We start from the raw sequence: 22,608 nt of genomic DNA on the forward strand, positions 1-22,608 counted from the left end.
AATGAAAACTCTTGGGGAAACCCCTGATGCCATCAGACAACTAACACAGTTGCAAGGAAATCATCAAAAAATTCTTATTTATTACTGGACATGAAGTGACTTTGGAATATAGCAAATTTTCCCCTGGAAATAAATTAAAATATTATAAAAAGATATTACTTTTATCTAACAGGAATAGCCTTGATAATTTGCACTTTTATCCTATGCTTGATGGTACATTTCACCAAAAATATATCTAAATAGCATACTGTATTTAATTTAATTTACAATATTTGTTAAATACAATATATCACATAAAAGCTGAAAATATTTCATTCTTAGAAATTTTACTTTCAAAACAGTCCCTCCCATTAACAAGTGCAATCCATGCTGAGAATGAGAAAAATTATATCCAGAGACTTGCACAATCTCTCTAAGGCTGAATTGACTGTCATCATGAATTGCCTCCTACCATGACTATGCAAAAACCACCAGACACTTTCAGATTTTACTTTCAATCTTGTGACTTTTTCTCAATATAGTCTGATATCTGAAGTAAATCCTTAGATTTGTCTTTGCTTAGTAACATTAGTACCAACATGTACCCCGGCAACCCAAAGGTCGCGGGTTCGATTCCCGCCTCGGGCTTGGATCAAAGTACTGCAAAAACCTTGGGAGGTGCAATATGGCCACAGAAGCCGATGCGCCAATAACTACCAAATCAAAAAAAAAAAAAAAAAACCAACATGTACAACAATATCACCTTGTGTGTCCTTAAAAGATAATAGTTCTTTAATAACCTGAACTTTTGTCCCTGGTGAACATATCCTGGTCCTGTTTCACTTGACCTTTTTACATAATATATTTCCTGTTTCCTGATAATTGAGTTATCAACATTAGCTACTTCCTGTGGATCTTTTTGTTCCTTCCATGTTAACAGTCATAATGTATGACTATTTGTTGGAAATGAATGCTTGATGAGTCTCCCATTTCAATTCCTTTTCTTCAGAAACTTGGATTCATTCACTAAGTTGAGTTTCCTTGAATCAGTTTGCCTTTATTAATATTAGATTATGGAAAATAGTCAATATTGTTTATATTCACACTATTCTCATTTGATCTGAGTGATTATCTTTGAAAAGATAAGAATATATAATTACCTCAGCAGAGCTAAGAGGGCAGTAATAGCCTCATGTATTTTATAGATACTTTATATAGTTCCATGTACTGAAATCTCTTCTTATGTTATGTGTAACCTTTGCATTAATTATAAGTTTACAGAACCCTCAATATAAAACAAGATGATACATCTTGTTGTAATCCAAATATATTATAACTATTGGATGTAGGTCACTATGATAATGCAAATCAGGCCTTCTGAATTATCACTATGCATCTCAGGTGCTTTGTTCTGTCATAATGATAAGAATTTAGCCTATAATTTGTCCAGTTTAGTTGGCTTAACTCCCATACTGACAACCCATTCTTGTGCAGTCAGTAGCCATATATCTGGCTCCCTAATAACAGGTTTACACCTTGAGTACGGTGACCTGTTAGTAGGGAGTAAACATTGGTTTTGGATTCCAGTCACTTACATGAGCCTACTTTAGAAGATGTGGAGGGGAAGGGGGAACCCCTCCTAGTTAGATAGCTTTAAAGCCTTCAGCAGTAATTATGGTGCAACTAAGACAATAAATAAAAAAAAATTAGCTAAGTTAAGTAAGAGACCTGTTTTTACTGTGCAATTTGAATTAATATGTTTTACAGAATGTAATGTGATGATTTTTAATCTAACAGTATCACAAGCAGTTGTTAACTTTAGGCAATACTTTCTGTTAATTAATTAAAAATTTCATTGAATTTCATAGAAAATATCTGAAGAATAAAGTTTATTATTAATCTCTCCTGAAAAGCTATTTAGATCAGGAGGATAATTTAAAATGCAAAGACTCGGGTGGAGGAGAATGATTTATCAAGAATAACAAAAAAAATAAATAAATAAAATAAAAATAAAAGAAAAGAAGAAAAAAATTTCAAAAACTTTTATTCAGTCTGAGTGTATCCACTTTTTGCAAACTAATGGTAGGTTGTTTCTGCGTGAAAATATCTGCCTCTTCTCCCCATCCCCATTTTGAAACATTCACCACTTGCACAAGAAGAGTGGATACCAGAGTGGATGTGGTACACAATTCCTAAAAAATTACGTCTTGGTATAAAATAATGGTTTATTATGAATAGACCATCATCTACATTGTATTTTGTCTACTGAGAATCTAATTCAATTGAGGTATACAGTATATATTTTCCGTATGAACAATTCTGTTTGAGTGAACTTTTTGGATTGTATATGCAGAAATAAATTAGTAATGGGGGGGGGCTTAAAACCAAACTTGATAGGTTTTCCATACATAACCCACTTAACAGAACCCTAAAAGAAAATGTTTTTACATTGTGAACTACTGTTATTTTTAGTTAGCAAAGCTGTAAATGAAATTTGTTGTAATTCACAATATATAAATCACCACCACTGGAAAACATTGGGGTTCTCAGCAGTATATATATTGAGAGCATCTCTTTTTTCTTTTCTCGTGATAGCTTCATGTCATATTTGGTAGTTTCACCTATAAATAATTTCCAGTGAAACTAAGGTTGTACTATGGAAGGAGGAGGAAGAGCGAAAAGTGTGCTTCAAGATGAAAAAACCTAGGCATTACAATTCAGTCTGACATGAAATTTCCCATGCAGTATGAACAGGCAGACACATAGCATTCTGTTCCATTATTTACAGGACCTTTTCTAGTAGGGAGAAGGATATCATATCTCTCTTTACAAGACAGTGGTTAGACCACATGTGAAGTATTGTGTTCAGTCTGGAGACTGCACCTAAAAAAATAAGATAATCAGATTAGTGATGAGTGCAGATTGATGCACATGTGAAGAACAATTTAGAAGGTGTGGACTGCAAATTTCACAGCTAGACATCTGAGGGGTGGAGATCTGATTTATGTGTATAAAGCACTGAATAAGTTGAGTAAAATTAATGAGAAAAGTCTTTTCTCCCTTATAGGTGAGAGAAGAACCAGAGGTACATAAATATAAAATATTTTTGGGAATAACAGAAGACTGGATCTCATGAAGTTTACTTATAGATAGTGAATTATCAAACACTGGAATAAGTTTCCTCCCAACATGTCAGAGGCAGGAAGCCTGGCTTAATTCAAAGTGGAATTGAATGGTTACTTTGTGAGAATGGGAATAGTATGAATATTCTGTTTTATTTTTTTTTTATTTTGGCTGATGCAGAAAACGTTCCCTTCCTTGCATCATTTTGCCTTGCTTAGTACTAACTTAATATTAACTAATACTAAATCATTCCCAAAAAGAATTTTCAACACAAAATAATTTTAACATATGCTTAAACAAAAATTACACTTATTAATGTAAGCATGTTCTTATGTGAAGTAGTATCCATCATTAAATACACCATTTGAAGAAATCAGATAGTGAGGCACCCCCGTAGCCAGTTGGGAAGGAGCAGCAGTGCATAGCACACGTTTCTTGATTAGACCGAGGTTCAAGCCTGTCACCACCAAATACGGAGGATGCAGAAAGGTCAGGGAATGACCACCGCATATCCCGGAGCAATATGGCCTTAGTTGCTAATGCTCCTAAAAACCAAATAACAAACAAACAAACAAATCAGATAGTGAGAAAATAATTTTTGGATTTTATAATTAAACCTATTGCTTGAGTTTAATTATAAAATCAATTTTTTATTTATAAGTTTGTGTAATTTTTAAAAAGATTATGAAACTGATAGTTTTGGATTTTCGTAGTTATATTCTCAAAGTGCCATTTGATAAAGAGGACAAATCTGGTATTGTGTATGTATGGATTGGAAAAAAAGCTGATGGAGATGAAGCAAAATTGGCAGAAGAAATAGCCACAGAGATGTACAATTCTGTAAGTATTTAAGATATATTAATGATTTAAATTTTTTTGTATTTATACATGAATTTTTAATAGGACTTTTAATATCATAAAAACTTGATTTAAACTTTGTTATGTTACGATATTTTTATTAACTAATTTAATCTATTTAAGCACTATATTTAAATGCTATTCCTCAGCTTTGTGCATATATGATTTAATTTACGTTATAGCATATCAAGGTGTTATGAAATACACTTTTTTCAAAGAAGTTATTGAAACAAAGAAACCAGTACAGTAATGAAGAAAACTGCTTTATTGTTAGTGCTATATTGTTAATGTAATAAACATAAATATATTTCAATATGTTCTCAGCTATGCATTTTGAATTAATTATAAATTTTTAAAAAAGTACCAGTGCAAAAATTCGAAAAGTAAATACCATGTGGAGCCACTTAATTCAGGTATAAGTTATGATTTATCAAAATGTTATTAATTGTTTTTAATACCTCTTTCATACCTCTTTTGTGTAAGTCGCAAGTTTTGTTTTTTAATTTTACATAAAGAAACCCATTATTGTCTGTAGGATAGCTCACATGGTTCTGTCAATTAAATAGAAGAATTTTGCCAGCAAGAACAAAGAGTTGATTATCCCATTATAAAAGGCTATAGTTAAGTTGCATCTAGAGTACTGCAGGTATGGAAGCCTCATTTTAAAAAGGTTTTAGATCTCTGTTGGATGGGTATAGATAAGAGCAACAAGATTAGTCAGGTGCACAAAAGTGTTCACTTACCAAGAAAGACTTGAGTTCACTAAATTACAGCATCCGGAAACTAGGCATCTATTCTTACTGTTTTTATGGAAGAGATGGACAGAGTGTGTTTTTTTTTTTTTTTTAATGGTGGATGCTGTATAAGCTTGCATCATTGTACCTCTACTAATCCTATTACTATTAAGAGCAGGGCGTGGCACTGCAGCATTCAGTGAACCAATAAACTGGTGTCAATAAATATCCTGCAACTGGCTAGATATTTATTGGCACTGGATCAATGCTAAAGGTGACATAACCAGGTAATAAGTAGGTTACTAATGCAAAGCTATCATGGTGTATAGAGTAAATTGTAATTTTTCCCAGACAGGGCAAAATGTTAACAGGTACAAAAGCAGTTTTAACTATTCATCACATTGAAATTATAGTTAATATAGTGACCAAGCCCTTGCACTTCTTCAGCCCATTCAAATTAGTGATGGGCACAGTCAAATGATTAGTAGTTACTGACTCTTAATTCACTTTATTATTAAATCATTTGAATGATATAATTTGATTATATATTATTTAAATGATTAATGGTTACTAATAGTGATGGTATAATTAAATGATTATCACTCACTGACTACCAATCATTTGATTATAGAAAATCATTTGAATGATTTTCAAATGATTTTCAAAAACGAAAAAAATAAAGTGTTATTTCGGAAATTAGAATAAGTGCAAGGAAGCAGGTGTGTACACATCTAATCCTTGGTTGTCATTAAAGTAGAGAAAAATAGTTGAAATTAAATAAATAATGTAGTGGGCCAATTTAATTTCAACTATTTTTCTCTACTTTAATGACAACCAAGGATTAGATGTGTACACACCTGCTTCCTTGCGCTTATTCTAATTTCCGAAATAACACTTTATTTTTTTCGTCCCTCCCTTAGTCTTTTTAACTCAACTATTCATCCTAAATATTAACCAACCCTTTTTAATTAAACCATGTAGATTTATTCAACGTGAGTACCGCTTGTTTAACATTTGCTATTTTATTATTAGTCCATCTACATGGCATTTTAAGATATCTAAAGCCTTGCATTGTTAACTATTAATGGACATAGTCATGAGGATATAATCATTTCATTTGATTATGATTGGTAGCTCATGGATTTGCTATGTCATCTCAGTTAGTACCAGTCGATTTCTAGCAAGGGACATTCCAAATGATTGTTAGTATTTGATATTTTTCTTTTAGAGGTTATTTCAAATAATTTTATTCAATCAAATTCAAATTAGTTTTTAACTATGTAAAATGTTTTACATACCATTTGCTTATCAGCTGTGATGTTACTGTATTAACAAAATACATCAACTTCAGCATCATATATAATATATGTAATATATAATAATACTGGTCAACAACAATAGCTTTTTTTTTTTTTTTTTTTTTTTTTTAAGTCCTTTTGCAAATGCATAAATCACTTACTGTCTTCACCATATCCATTCAGCTCCCACTGGATTGATTTTGATGAAATTTTCTATTTGGATGTTTTAGAAAGAATTGGTGAACCATCCTAAATTTAATTAAAATTGAACCAAAAGAAATTGCTAATTTCAAGTTATCTATGTACATAAATGGAAGTATGTTTCAGAGATCTGATCACTGTTCAATGAGAAAACGTAAAATTGACACCAAATTTCCATTGTCTGTTCTTTTCCTTGGGAAAGTTGTAGAGTCAGTTCCAGTTTGAAAACTCAGAAATCCTCTATTAATTTTTGGGCATTACTTGAGAAGGAAAAGTCAGATCAACTCCAAATTTTGAGAGTGTATATTTATCCCTGGTAAGCTTTTAATATGAATTATGATTTCATAATCCCTTTCCCATCCTCCAAAAGAAATTATACAAATGAACTGGCAGTTCCAATTCTGATTTCATATTCTTCAGTCTCCCCCATCCCCATATATACACAAAAACATTCCAATAAATCCAAAAACAGCAAACTGAACCTTTTTCAAAATATCAGGGCCCCAAGTGCCAAGCGATAGGGACCAAGCGATTTTCTTAAGCGAATTATAAAGTGATCCTTCCAAGTGATTTTGTTCTCTTTCATTTCTAGCCGCTCTTATTCTCAGTTCATTGTAAGTGGTTCTTCACTTAGCAGATTTTAAGTAGAACCCAGGAAGGAAAATCACCTTTCTTTTTTAGGATAATTATCCATTTTCTCACTAACAAACTAATCCGCCAGCCGCTTGGTCACTAGGTGGCACTGCTCCTGCCTCCCCGTGGTGGGGCCGGAAACCTGAAAGGAAAAATAATCCTTTCAGGGCTAAAAGGAGCAACAATGGACTTGACAAACCAGGCTTCTCCTGGAATTATGGATCAAACTGATCACAATCGGCAGCAAGATGATCTTAATCCATCTACTGCCAAAAGACAAAAGAAAGATGTGACCCAAACCATCTCGCCACTCTTTCTAATTGTTCATTCCCTATCAGACCAACCAGTTAGTAAACTTTCTCCCTTTGTTATACAGAGGTGTCTAGAACATATAGCTGGTCCACCGAAAATGGTTCGCCGCTTGAAATCAGGCGACCTTCTGATAGAAACGACAAATCATCGACATTCTGAGCTTCTTCTTGAAACTAAAACTTTTGGAGGGTTTCCCATCAAAGTCACTCCACATGCCACTTTAAATTCATCTAAAGGGGTTATCGTGGAATGGGACCTCCTAAATAGCTCTGAAGAAGAAATCGTACAAGAGCTACAAAATCAGAATGTCACACATGCCAAAAGAATCCTTATTAAAAAGGATGGAAACCTCGTTCCAACCCGCACCATCATACTTACTTTCAGTACTCCAACTCTACCATCATCAGTCAAAGCCGGGTACCTGAATTGCCAGGTAAAGCCATATATCCCCAATCCAATACGATGCTTCAAGTGTCAAAAATATGGCCATTCCCAAACAGTATGCAGAGGACAAGCTATTTGTGCCACTTGCGGCTCAAAAGAACATACCTGTAAAGAATGCAATACACAGTCTCCTCTCTGCCCAAACTGCAAAGGAGACCACCCTGCCTATTCCAGAGACTGTAATATATGGAAAAGAGAAAAGCAAGTTCAAAAATATAAAACTGAACATAAGGTAACATATCAAGAAGCCAAAAAGCAGATACCACTATTTCCAGCAGTGAGATCATATGCAGCAGCAACAGCAGCAACTACAGTGCAGAAAACAAAGGTAATTGCAATACAGACTGACATCACAATCCCGCCTAACATCTCAATAGCAGACTGGGCACGTAACATTCTTTTACAACCAAAACAAAAAGTTGATCAGGCAATTAATACACCCATTGTAATCCCACCAGATGCTAAAGATCCAACACCAACAAGCAGTACAAATTCCACCAAACCTGTTGAAAAAACACAAAAAAATACTGACACTATGGAAATTGATGAAAAGGAGAAAGAAGATGAACCAGTTCTGGAACTTTACGCAAATGATGACATGGACAGTGTTGGCCGACCAAGCTTCCCCAGAAAAGAAAAAATCAAAACAGATCGATTAAAACAAGCAACTCATCGTAAGTCATCTGAATCAAGTACTAAACCCAAATAATGCGTACACTTCTACAATGGAATTGTCGTGGCATTCGAAGTAATCTAAGCGATATCAAAGATCTAATTTCTGTATATGCTCCCGCAAGTATCTGTTTGCAAGAAACAAACCTAACTCCGAACATTAGTATTTCAATCAAGAACTACAATATATATAGGCAAGATCGAAAAACCAATACAGGTCATGGAGGAGTCGCCATTCTTGTTGACTCTAATGTTCCATCCAAGCATATTCAGCTACAAACACCCCTTGAAGCAGTCGCGGTACGCATCGTGACTGGAATTACCTTGACTATGAGTTCGCTCTACCTTCCACCTAATCATGCGTACACACTGCAAGAATTTGAGGACTTAATTGAACAATTACCATCTCCTTTTTGTTTGATGGGGGACCTTAATGGGCATCATACCATCTGGGGATCACTTCATACAGACAAAAGAGGACAGATGATTGAAAAACTTATAAATAATAGGAACCTAACACTCTTAAACACAGGTACCCACACCCATGTCCACTTACCAACAGGAACTACCTCTGCAATTGATCTCACCATCTGTTCCCCAGCTCTCTTTCCTCTCCTTGACTGGTCTGTTTCCGATGATCCTTATAGCAGTGATCATTACCCAGTTGTTTGTCACCTACTAGCAAATGATGTACAGCAACCTATAAGAGGTATAAAATGGAAATTTTGCAAAGCAAACTGGGAAAAATACCAATATGCTGCTTCTTTAGATGAGAAAATCATAATACATACTGATATCAATAATGCTGTTACTCATATCACAAATCAAATAATTTCTGCCGCAAACATTGCAATACCAAAGACAACTAACCAGTCTCATAAACATTACAAGCAGTGGTGGAATGAAGAATGCTTGGAAGCAAAGAAAGAAAAAAATAAGGCTTGGAATCAATTCAGAAAGTATCCCACCACCACCAATCTCATAAAATATAAGAAAGCCAGAGCAAAAGCACGCTATATACGCCGGAAATCTCAGAAAGAATCATGGATATCCTTTGCAAGCAAAATTAATAGAAATACGGACAGCAGAATAATATGGAATAAAATTAGACAAATTTCAGGCAAATATACAACCGTCCCTAAACCGATCATAAGCTGGAAAGGTCATGACATAACTGAACCAGAAAAAATTGCAAATCTACTAGGAGAAACATTTGAGGAATTGTCAGCAACAACGTCATACAGACCAATCTTTCAAACATATAAAGCTCAAATTGAAAAATACAAAATTAATTTCCATGCAGCTCATGAGATTTCATACAATCAATCCTTCACTATAAATGAATTGCATAAAGCCCTAGCCAAATCTAAAGAAAGCGCAGCAGGTCCGGATGGAATCCACTATCAAATGATTAAACGCCTCTCTAAAAATTCTTTATGCCTGCTGTTACTGCTATATAATAGGATATACCTTGAGGATACATATCCAGACTCTTGGCGACATTCGTTTGTACTGGCCTTTCCAAAACCTCGGAAGGACCATTCAAATCCATATAATTATCGTCCCATCGCACTCACCAGCTGTCTAGGTAAAATTTTAGAAAAAATGGTGAATGATCGGTTAACATGGTTTCTTGACTTCCATAACCTCCTGAGTCCTAGTCAATATGGTTTTCGGAAAAATAGATCCACAATAGACATAATGACAAAAGCTGAATCAAATATTCGCAATGCCTTTCTCCGAAACGAACACCTTGTAATGATATGCCTCGATATTGAAAAGGCGTTCGATACTACGTGGAGATATGGTATCCTTCATGAATTGTACAAATTAGGTCTTCGAGGCCATCTACCAAAGTTTCTTCAGAATTTCATGACTAAAAGAACTTTTCAAGTCCGTTATCATCATATTCTGTCTCTAATATACAATCAAGAACAGGGGGTCCCCCAAGGCTCAGTCCTCAGTGCAACCCTTTTCGCTATCAAAATAAACCCTGTAACAGAAGTTATTCCAGCAACAGTTGAAACCTACCTATATGCCGACGACCTCACAATATCATGTCACTCACAGAATATGCGGACAATCGAGAGGCAGCTCCAATGTGCTATTAACAAAATAGAGTCCTGGTCCACCTATAATGGGTATCGAATCTCAGTACAAAAGACAGTGGCAATACACTTCTGCAGAAAACGAAAGATGCATCCTGATCCAGAACTAAGGATAAGCAATCAACAAATTCCACTCAAACAGAGCATCCGGCTACTAGGACTAATCATGGATCAAAAATTAAATTTCCTAGAACACATAAAATATCTACGTACAATGTGCTTAAAGAAATTAAACATTCTACGAGCTGTATCAGCCATGACATGGGGAGCTGATCGTTACTCACTTTTGCATGTTTATCGTGCAATGATAAGATCTAAATTAGATTATGGTTCACCCATTTACTCCTCAGCTAGGAAAAGTGTGTTGAACTGGTTAGATCCAATTCATCACAATGCACTACGTGTTGTTTCAGGAGCCTTCCGTACCTCACCTGTGTATAGTCTATACACAGAGATCCATGAACTCCCACTCAGTCTTCGTAGACAAGTTCTTCTTATGAACTATGCTGCGAAGGTTCAAAGCCTTCCTGGACATCCAACATGGCAATATCTTTATAAACCGAAATGGGAAAATTTATATACGAACAAACCAAATATATGCAAACCTGCAGGCATCCGACTAAAAGAAATACTCTCACAATTGAACTTAAGTATGGATAAAATCTACCAAGATACCCCCACAGCCCTTCCACCTTGGGAAATCAGTTCAGTTGACTGTGACATGGTCCTCATAAAATCGAAACAGAACAATATCCCAAGTCAAAATATAAAACAGCTACATTCCTCTTATGTAACACAATTCTCTGACTATTCTCATTTGTACACTGATGGATCCAAGACGGCCACACACGTTGGTGCCGCTGTTGTATTGCCAAACAGCATAATCTCACAGTCTCTTCCAATAGAGTGCAGTATTTTTAGTGCTGAACTATTTGCAATTAGTCTCGCCCTAGATCACATTGCCAAAACTTCCCTCGTAAAAAGTATCATTTTCACAGACTCATTAAGTGCAATATATGCTTTACAGACAGAAGATCATCCATCTCATCCGTATGTAAGAAAAATTCTTTCCTCCTTATCACACCTTACGAAAAACAAACAAAGAGTTAGATTCACTTGGATTCCTGGACATTCTGGAATACTAGGCAATGAACGTGCGGATGATGCTGCAAAAAATCCGTCTAACAAAAATTCTCACTTGCATAAAATACCGCTCAATGACTTTAAAAACATCAATCTAAAAGCCTCTGAAAATATATGGACGCAGACCTGGAAATCTCAAACAAACAATAAATTATACCAAATCAAACAACAGCAGAAATCCTGGAAATCAAGTTTTCGGTCAAACAGACATGAAGAGGTTATCCTCGCCCGACTTCGCATCGGACATACATATTTAACACACTCTCACCTCCTAAGGAAAGACGATCCTCCACAATGCCCTCAGTGTCTGACCACACTAACAGTGAAGCACATCATCTTAGAATGTCCACGATACCAAATTGCTCGCCAATCAGCTTTCAAATCGCATTCAAATGAACCATTAAGCCTTGAACTCATTATGGGAGAAAAATCAAACGTCAGTGAACTCCTTTCATACCTCAGCTTAATAAACTTAACTAATCATATCTAATATGGTAAATCAGTAACAATATAACAGGAAATAACAAAACTTGAACAGGCGCAATATAGCCGAAGTTGCTTTTGCGCCATTAAACCCCAAACAACAACAACAACAACAACATCAAAATATCAGTGCTCATTTAGAATATTCTGGACTTCTGTACCAAATACGTCAACTGGTTAACTCATTTCTTCACCCCTTCCCTTGAAAAAGAAGTTACTATGCAGATCTCATCTCACAGCTACTTGTCACATGAATATCACATGATCAGGTTTTAATAAACATTTTCTGAGTAGATTATAGAAGTTATTTTATAATTGAATGTAAAGCAATGCGTGTGCATTACTGACTTGTTTTTAGCATATTTGCATATGTTTAGAGCATCTAATATTTTCACCATGCCCATCCATTTCTATGAAGCAGTTGGGCTAGCAGTGGAAAGATTTTGATGAAATTTTATATTTGGTTCTTTTAGAAAGAGTTGTTGAGGCACCACAAATTTAATTAAAATTGGTCCTAAAGAAATTTGGCAATTTATTTCATAAAATTTCGAGTTATCTTTATTTATAAATCTAAGTATGTTTCAAAACTGAAATATTTACTTACGAATATGTACTGAATAATATGTACTTAGTACCATGTGTGAGTTGAAGGCTGAGAAGGCAGAAGTTATTTGTTGACATTAGACTTGAATTGCTGTAGAATGTAATATGTATGAAGTAAAGTTGTGCCAGGGAAAATTTTGCCAAAGGACAGAAGCAAAAATGATAAATGAAGAAGAGGAAAACTTAGTTCTGTGTGTTTGAAGTTGGACAGTGAATGGATATGGACTGGATGAGGCATGTGTTTGGACTGGTTTGAAAAGAGTGTCGAATTACAGATTCCATTTCAGAGATTGTTGTGCAACAGCAAGTTCCTGGGCCAGCTATATCCTAGGTTGTGAAGAGGGTTTTAGAAATTCCTCCAGTCATCAGTAGAACAGAATGCAGGAAAAACTTGAGTAACAAGTGGTGAAACTACTGCAGTCACAGAAGACTCAATACAAAAGAACAGTGCTCATGAAGTACCTATACAAAAGGCTAGCAGCAAAAATTGAATGTTTATGAGGCAGAGAGATTTCACAAGAAATAAGTCATAAATTAACTGACTGCTCTCTTTTGGATAGAGGTCTAGAAGCTTGAAAGTAGTATTGGGGACACTGCACCACACCAGTGGGGAAAACAATATTTGATGATAGCTGTTTAGAAGAAATAATTGTTTTGATTAACTATTATTTAATTATTAAATAAAATTAAATTATTAATTAATTTAGTAATTTAATTTCAAATCAAAATTAATCCTATAATCTTGCCAGAGACTAATAGAACACACTGAAAATTTTGTGCCAATTTGATATTTTCTTGTTGAGCAACAATCAAACATCTGAAACATACTCCTATTTATTTATTAACATAACTCAATTTGATAGAAAAAAATAATAATTTGCCGAATTTCTGTTGGTTTTATTTTAATTAAATTTAGGTAAAAAAAAAGTAAACTGCAGCCATCATCAACCCATTTCAGAATGGAAGCCTCCTCAACAATTCATGTTGAGGGAAATGGAAGAATATGGTAAACTGAGTCCAGTGCGGGTTGGCAGATTGACCTTATTTAGCAGTCAGTGGCTTGAACCTCAGTCTACTCAAAAAGCATGTGCTACTACACTCCTGCTCCTGACCACTTGGCTATGGAGGCCATATTAAATTTAGGAAGGCTCAACAAATCTGTCAACTAGGAGCTGATTTGCCACATATGGATTTACATAGTGAAGACAACATGCACATTACGAATATGAGAACTCACCTAAAAGAAAAATTAGGCATTATATGCATTGCATTATATTTCAGGTGTCTCCAATTGCCAAATAACTTACCTCAGGAATTAAAAATTTTTGTACTGTGTTACCAAAACCTCATGGCATGATGGATAGCAGTGAAGCAAGATTTGTTTAGCTATTTGTGGGGGGAAGAGGTGCACAGGTGATATTGGTATAACGTTGTAGAAAAATATTCTAAATGGTGCTGAAATTTTAAAAAACATCAAATTTGCTTGTCAGCAGATTTATCCTAATGTTTCTGAAGTGTTGTTTAGTGTCTCTCTGACCTTTCCTTCTCAAGTGTTGGCCAAAACATACTTTCTATATAAAATTTACTTGGAGTGCAGTCTTGTTTAATCTGTTATTAGAGTTAATTAAATGAAATTATACTTTGGGCATTACCCCTTAATTACTCAAGAAGAAGAGGATTAGAGGGAGGCTGTGGAATTGTAATTAGTCTTAAAAGCTTCTCTCAAGGATCAGTGAAACACAAAAAAATTTGATGTCAATCCAACTTTTACATCTGGTGGGGGTAATAAAGTTTCTGTAAGGTGAGGGACTATTGGACAAGGGAATCAGAATTGACCCAAAACTTTCCCAGAGACTAAACAGAACATAATTTGAAAATTTGTGTTACAGTGGCACTTCTTTTCAAGAGGCATCCAAAACATACTTTATGTATAGAGATAATTCAAAATTTGGCTGGCTGGTGGGGGACTACTTTCTATTGGTCCAATTTTAATGAAATTTTGGATGGCCCAGCATCTCTGAAAGACACATAAAATTTCATCAAAATCTGTATACTGGGCAATGAGTTGTTATATGCAGATAGACATGGGTGAAGACACTAGGCACTTTATGCATTTGAAAATGTCTGTTTTTTTAAAAAAACAGCCAAATGTAAAAAATGTGCAAATATATATATGCATGTGTATATATATATATATATATATATAAACATCATTATATGCAAATTGTAAATAAAAAATTTAAATTATTAAAAGAATTCTAACTTGATTGAACAACAGAATTATTCAAAATGATCCTTCAAACAACAGTAACCAATACTGACAATCGTTCAGAATGACTGAAGAAAGAAAATAATTGCTACTAACCAAGATGTTGACAAAGAAAACCTACCAACTACTAACCTTTCAAATTTTACAAGTATGATTAATCATAATAATTACAATTAATTACAATAAGAAGAATCAGTTATAACTTCTCGATTATGTCCATTAATAATTGATAACTACTAATGATTTGAATAATATGAATATAGTTAGATCAATCAAAGGATATAATTGAAATATGATTTACCATAATTTAAATAATCAATTATGACATCTTGATTATGCCTATCACTAGTCCAAACCACAACAATTTTAAAGGACAGTGCTCCCAGTGTTAGTGAATATTCTTTAAGAGAATATGAGATACTTTTTTTGACTCTGTGCAAAACTCCTCAATTGCAAAGAAAACCTGTGAACATCATTAAGAAACTTGACTCCCTCTAGCAGTGATGTTTACTGGTTTTTCTTTACATTAGATAAAGATCTTTTGTGCTGATTTTCATATCAGGACAAAGTTTTTGTCATTTCTTGCCTTTATCTTTATCTCTTCATATACCAAAGCTCAGATAAAGTGAGATGTCAAGTGGGTTGTAGTTTGATACAGATATCAAATTGTCAAATTATCTCATATTGTGATATTAATTCACAACTGGGTTATCAGCTGTTAGGCTACCATCAGGCTACCTAATCACTCAATGATAAGGGGGCCAAATACTCTGAAACGGCCATCTGGATGGAGATACTCATTGAGAATAAGTAACTGTAGTCTTCTCTACCAGGCAAATGTTACTTATTCAAGATATAATGAGACAGGCAACTTGTTGTGAAGGAATTCGCAATATGAGATGTTATGTAATGATGCCACTGCACAACTTTGGTCGGTTTACTGAATATAGAAATTATGCTATTGCACTAACTTATATGACGACAGTAAACTCTTCTCACAGTCTGAGGCTTTTTGGCCCTAAATCCTATATGTATAAATTATTTAAATAAGATCAGTATTCTGCAGCCTGAGAGTTGTCCATCATATTTTGTCAAAATTTATTATTGTATTATTTAAGTATTTATGGTCTGTGTGTGTCTTTTTAATTAAATTTCTTATTATATTAATATTTTTAAAGGAAACCCACGGTATTCAAATCATTAATGAAGGAGAAGAGCCGGAGAATTTTTTTTGGGTTGCCTTAGGGGGAAGGAAAGAATATGAAAAGGTAAATTTTAAGGTGTTCATATATGATACTTATTAAAAATTGAAATCAATAAAATATAACAGCCTTTATTCACATATAAATTGTTCTTTATGTATGTAACTGATGGCACAATACAGTTTTTAATCAAAGTTGACCAAACTCTCTTAATTGTTGTCTTAAAGATAAATTGGATTATTATATTGATTTTGTCACACATTATAATATATGCATTGATTCAGCAAAATTTTATACACATTAATCTATTCTGTTAATGTTGAAGAATTAACTGCTAAATATAACCAAAATGATGCCAATTTAATTAATTAAATTAATTTAATTTAATTAATTTAACTACTTTGGTAGATAGCTATGTTAAAATGATGCATTTGCACTAACCTACATATTAATATAAACATTGTTAATTAACATTAGCATTAGTAGAGGCATATGATGCAAGAAAGCAAGCTTATGCAGCATCAGCCAAGAAAAAAAAAAAATGCTCCCATTTCACCTCTCCATTCGTTCCAAATACCTGTCCAGCTCAGCCTTAAATTTATTTACGCTATCAACTTCCAAAATAAATTTAAGGCTGAGCTAGACAGGTATTTGGAACGAATTTTTTTTTTTCCCTTTGGCTGATGCTGCATAAGCTTGCTTTCTTGCATCTTATGCCTCTACTAATGCTAATTAACAATGTTTATATTATCATTAACAGTTAATTCTTCAACAGTTAACAGAATAGATTAATAATTTTCATTGTCATATTTTCAATATTACAGTTAACTTGACCACACTGTCAACTTGATTGTAATATTGCAAATATGATGTCAAGGTATTCTTGTCACTTGTGCTTTCCCTGACTTGTTGATTCAAATAAAATTAAATGAAATTAATTCAAAAAGTTTTTCTCCCAGGTTGACTTACCATTCCATGCTTTAGAATCAATGAATGGTCACTTGAATCCAACGGAAGGTACAATAAATATTTTATACCTTTTGTTGCTTGAACCACATAGGCAAAACAATTTTATTTTCCATATATGTTCCAACTTTCTTCTTCTTACAGTTTAATGAAATGTTCCCAGTTTTGAAAATAATTTTTCAGTTTGATGAAATGAATAAAATTTCTGTCCAAAACTTTGCAAATGGTATTCAATTGATTTTCTTAACAAATGCTTTTTTCTGCATAATTCTACATTTTGAAGCCATGAGCAATTATTAAAGTTATACAGCAACTGAACCATACATATAATTAACATTCATGGCAGACATTGTTACATTGAATAGATTTGCAAACAGAGGGCAACTAATATGTCCACATCATGCATTTTTATTCAAAGTTTTAATGTTCTTGATTTACAACAAATTGTTAGGTTTGGCATTGGATTTCATTACTTTCACAATAAAGGGTATTACAGCAGAAATACCCCTTTAAAACCCTCTGTGAGAGAGAAAAGAGAGGTGAACTTTTATGGAGCGAGTTAAGTTTTCTAGATCCTGTTGCAGTAGCATACTGTGCTTATTGTAATTAACAACCTTGCCAACCTTTGTATCATCTGCAAACTTGGACATTATTTGATATACTTTCACCAGTATCATTAATAAATATAGAAAACAACAATGGGACCAACACTGAACCCTGCGGGACTCCACTAATAACATTAGTTCACGAAGAGCAGTGTCCACTAATTACCACTCTCTGTCTTCACCCACTCAACCATCCTTTTAATCATAGCAGCAACTTGCTCTTAATGCCGCACTGCTCCAATTTGTACAGCAGTCTTTTATGTGCAACAGTATCAAAAGCTTTCCTGAAATCCAAGCATACGATATCAAAATTATTTTTTGCATCCAGTTCCTTTGTGACCACATCGTAGTATCCAATGAGATTGGTCAGACAACATTTCTCGCCGACCGGGCTAGCCAGGTGGGTAAAGTGCCTGCCTGACAACCCAAAGGTCATGGGTACGAATCCCGCCTCGGGCTTGAATCAAAGTACTGAAAAAACCTTGGGAAGTGCATTATGGCCACAGAAGCCGATGCGCCAACAACTACCCAAAAAAAAAAAAAAAAAACAACATTTCCCCTTAACAAACCCATGCTGTGTCTGAAGTATAACTGCAGTCTTTTCTAGATGATCCTGCATTACTTCTTTAACCAGTGGCTCCATTATATTCCCTGGAACAGAAGTTAAATTAACAGGTCTGTAATTACTTGTATCACCCTTTGATCCCTTTTGTTAATTGGGGGCACATTCACGCATCCAGTCCACAGGGACCTTCTCTGAATCCAAAGATGCTCTCGTGATTGTGGCTAAGGGTTTGCTTATTTCCTTCACTGCCTCCCTTAATATAATTTGATAGATCCCATCCATCCTAGGTGACTTTCTTATGTTTAACTTCAACAATTTCTCTTCCACTTTCCTTTCAGTTATTACAAAATCACTTAGCTCCCTGTTAGAGTTTGATAAACTTCTAGCCTCCACTTCCCTAAAGACTTCCTCATGTGTGAATGAAAAGTACTCTTTTAGTTTGTCAACAGCCTGAGCAGGATCATTAATAGTTGAACCGTCGATAACAATTGGACCAATTTGATTCATCCCCCTTCCTTCTAGTGTTTGCCTAAGTAAAGAAGTATTTGCTGCTTTTTTTTTTTTTTTTTTTTTTTTTTTGAATTCTTTCCAAAGATTTCTCATAGGCTGCCTTTGCTTGCTTAACCTCATTTGTGACTTAATTACAGACTGGTTTATATCTACTATAGGCTTCTGTATCAGCTGATAGTTTATATGCATCCTGTGCATTTTTATTCTCACCCACTTGTCTCATTAGTTCATCTGACATCCATTTAGGCCTAAACTTTGAACAGTATTTCTTAGTTGGTGTGAAAAGCCTAATAACTTCTATGATTAATTCCTTAAATGCTTCCCATTTAGAATTGGCTGATGGTAACATCATCAGATGGTCCTACTGTATAGAATTTAAAACTGTCTGAGACCACTAGTCACCTTTACGAAAGCAAAAACCCTTCGCATCACCTATGATGGTAATTGCATCTTTAAGTAACTCTCACATCAATACACTGTGATCACTGCTACATAGTGTTTCTTTTATCTGTAGATTCTTAATGCATGAATAATCAATGCTGATAATGAGATCAAGTGTATTGCTACCTTTTGTAACATGCTGTTGTGGAAAACAGTCATCCAGTAAATCCACAAAAATCCAACTAGTCTGTGACTGACCAACCAACAAGTTCCTGTAATTATCTGTTAGTCTCTAAAAGTTAAAATCTCCCATTATAGGACATTCTGATTTACTGACCCCCTCTCTCTATTTCACTGCACAATTGTCGTTCTAATCGGAGTCAGGTCTATAATGCACTCCTACTCTCATTTTTGCTTTACTAGTGCTTATGTCACACCAAATTGACTCAACAGTGCACTGGCAACCCATGTCAACTGGATGCACTGGCTTAAATGTTATGCGCTTCTTAACTAAGAGCATAAATGGTATCATGTCAGGTTAAATGTTATTGAAAGTGGAGTTAAATAATATTGAAAATTTCATTTTTAATGGTACTGCTAAAAATATGAGTCAATTGAAAATAACTGACTTCTTGATCTAAAATTAAATGAATTTATAATTTGTTTTCTTTTCTTTATTCAGTATAACAAAATAATTTGTGTATTCCCAAGAGTTTTGTTATAACGAGATTTAACCTGAATGTGGTCATTATAATAATATTGCTAAAATTTAGTTAGATACATAAAACATGAGAAAGCAATATAGAAAAATTAAATATTATTAAGAACAAATATTTTCAAAAATAACTGTGAAACGATATTTTTTTGCTTGCTAGTTTTAAACTTAGGAGAGGACAACACTTTGCTACATTGCTACGGGTTGGACACTACTGTAGTAGAACATATCTCTATAAGTTTTTATTCATCAACTGGAAAATATGCATGCATTAGTAGATTGGAGCATAATAACAAAACTGTAATCTTGGCCAAATTTAACAACCCCAAGAAGGAACAGTATGAACTGTAGTCTGCCACCTCTGTTTTGTAAATGTTTGTAATTTTGAACACAGTTTAAAAAGGAGCCACCACTGCAGACCTAAAGCTCTGCAGTGGTACAGAAAATTCATAAAGGATACCTATTCGGGCAATCTTCCTGGCTGAGGTGGCAGCTGAACAAAAGTCAGTAAGAGTGCAGTGGAGTCTTTTGAGGAAGTTTTACATGAAGCCCAGGGAAATACATATGATGTGCCAGTGTTATGTTGACTTTGTATTACCTTGACCTGGTGTACAGTGTAACTTGTTACATTGCTGTCTGAGGATGAGACGATACAAATTATAGCTCATATAAAAGTTATTAATTGATCACAAATCCAAGAGGATATGGAATTTCATTGTTGAATTCCATCACAATTATAGTTTTGTTAAGAAATATTGCCATCTACTGCAGCACATGCATGCATTTTCCAGTTGGTGAAAGTAGTTACAGGTTTAGTTTTTTTTTTTGTATTATGTACCCTATTCACACAATGTTTTAGTTTTTAAGGCGCTGTGGACACCCTGTATTTCTATTAGAATACAGGAATATTTCTATTATAATACATTCATACCTGTGTTTCTATTAGAATATATAGAAAAATTTAGTCTATACCTTAAAAATTAATGGGTGCAGTATGTGTAAATTACATGTTAATACAGAAATGAATTTGAAAAATCGAGCAAGAATCTAGCCTTCCTTTTTTCCTATAAAGTATAAATAAGGAAGCTTGTCGTGATGAATAGAAGACAGATATATTACAAAAATAGATTGCAAATTGAATGGTGAGCTCTTCTCTTTTCAAAAAATGATGAATAACAAAAGCTTTATTAACTATGAAAAATAATTTATTTAAAAGAAGGGTTACACTATAAGTTCATTAAACTTTAGTTTTCAACTAACATGTGTTTTCTTATTAATTTATTATTAAAACAGGATGCAGAATTCATGCAGTACACAAGACTTTTCCGATGCTCAAATGAGAAGGGATATTTCTCTGTTTCTGAAAAATGTGCAGATTTTTGCCAAGATGACCTTGCTGACGATGATATCATGATATTAGACAGTGGCTCACAAGTTTTTCTGTGGGTTGGTTCTAAATGCAGTGAAGTTGAAATTAAATTAGCTTATAAAAGTGCTCAGGTAAGAAATAATGTATAATTATAAAATAAGTTACATCTAATAATGGAAATTTTGGGTGTGTATTAGACTTTGTTTTAAAATTATTTGAAATTTAGAATATAAATGTTTGTGATTTTTCAAATTGTAGTTTCTCAAAAGAGAAGCTTAAATAAAAAAACTTCTTTAAGCGTCTCTGATCAACACTCATCAGTAGTCAGTCATCATATTTGAGAATTGATGTTATGCAGCCAAATCTCATTACCAGTTGGTGATGAACATAGAAACCTTTAGATCAACACTCTCAATATGCCATAGAGGTTTGTTGGAAATGATCCCAGTTGAACAATTACTCACTAATTAGTTCTTTGCAAATCTCTGCTTTTAGCAATAAATACTTGTTTCCTCTTTTCTAGTATTTGACAGACGGCACCTAATAAGTAATAATCTCATAATGCATAGATAAAGAGTCTGCCATTACGTTATCTTGTTATAATAAAATCCTATTACTTCTTACGAATGTTGAGTTGGGTGAACCTCCGCAGCTGCATTAAAATTAATGCTATGCTTCTTATGAAAAATTGGCAAGCAACATGTCATTGAAGATGCATTTCTTGCACTCACACCTGGATTTTTTCCCACTAAACTGTTGTGCCATCAGCAATGAACATAGTACTTTCATCAAGACATTGCAGTGATGAAAGAAAGATACAAAAGCAAATGGAGTGCTGCCATGTTAGCCAATTATTGTTGAATGATGAAAAGGGATGCTCCCATAGATATGTTCATAGCTACATCTTACTGCCATATAAATAAAAAATACCTTGTATAAATATGAAAAACTATTTTGTTTGAAAACAAGAGCCAATCTGCCATTTTAAGCACTATTTCCGGTGTTTGGCACCCTAAAATCTATAAAGTAAACTTATTTTCGTGTCCGTAACAAGATATGACCCACAATTTGTTGCTCAGTGTTATGAGAAGTCTCTGGCAAAGAATGCAGTGACAAACAGCAAAGGCTTCTTTACTTATATAAACACTAAAAGGAAGGTGATTAATCACATTGTCCACTAGATATGAATTGTTTAACTGTTGATGAACCTGCAAAGGTTGCTGACAAACCGAATAGGTATTTTACATCTGCATTCACACATGAGGAATTTTTTAGAGAAGAGGGTGCCAGAAGTATATCAAATTCTAATGGGGAGCTTATTGATTTAGTGATAACTGAGAAGAAAGTGAAAGAGAATTTGTTGATGCTGAAATGTAGAAAAAGGTACCTTGGATGACTGGGAACTATCCAGTGAGGCAGCAATAGAAGTCAGCAA

The 22,608-nt window shown here is 34.1% G+C and overlaps 1 protein-coding gene across 4 annotated transcripts in view; it reads left to right on the forward strand.

Annotated features, from left to right (window-relative positions):
* fliI (FLII actin remodeling protein) overlaps positions 1-22,608 on the forward strand; it is a 436,796-nt gene that overhangs the window by 398,734 nt on the left and 15,454 nt on the right. For all 4 annotated transcript variants that reach the window (XM_090376949.1, XM_090376950.1, XM_090376948.1 and 1 more), the window contains 3 exons: positions 3,816-3,942; positions 16,039-16,128; positions 21,098-21,304. In XM_090376949.1, coding sequence (XP_090233075.1) covers positions 3,816-3,942; positions 16,039-16,128; positions 21,098-21,304 — 424 coding nt within the window. The remainder of the gene's footprint in view (positions 1-3,815; positions 3,943-16,038; positions 16,129-21,097; positions 21,305-22,608) is intronic.

The sequence above is a fragment of the Mastigoproctus giganteus genome, chromosome 7, assembly GCF_048544385.1.
Source record: "Mastigoproctus giganteus isolate SK-2022 chromosome 7, ASM4854438v1, whole genome shotgun sequence".
In the NCBI taxonomy this organism is placed as follows: domain Eukaryota; kingdom Metazoa; phylum Arthropoda; class Arachnida; order Uropygi; family Thelyphonidae; genus Mastigoproctus; species Mastigoproctus giganteus.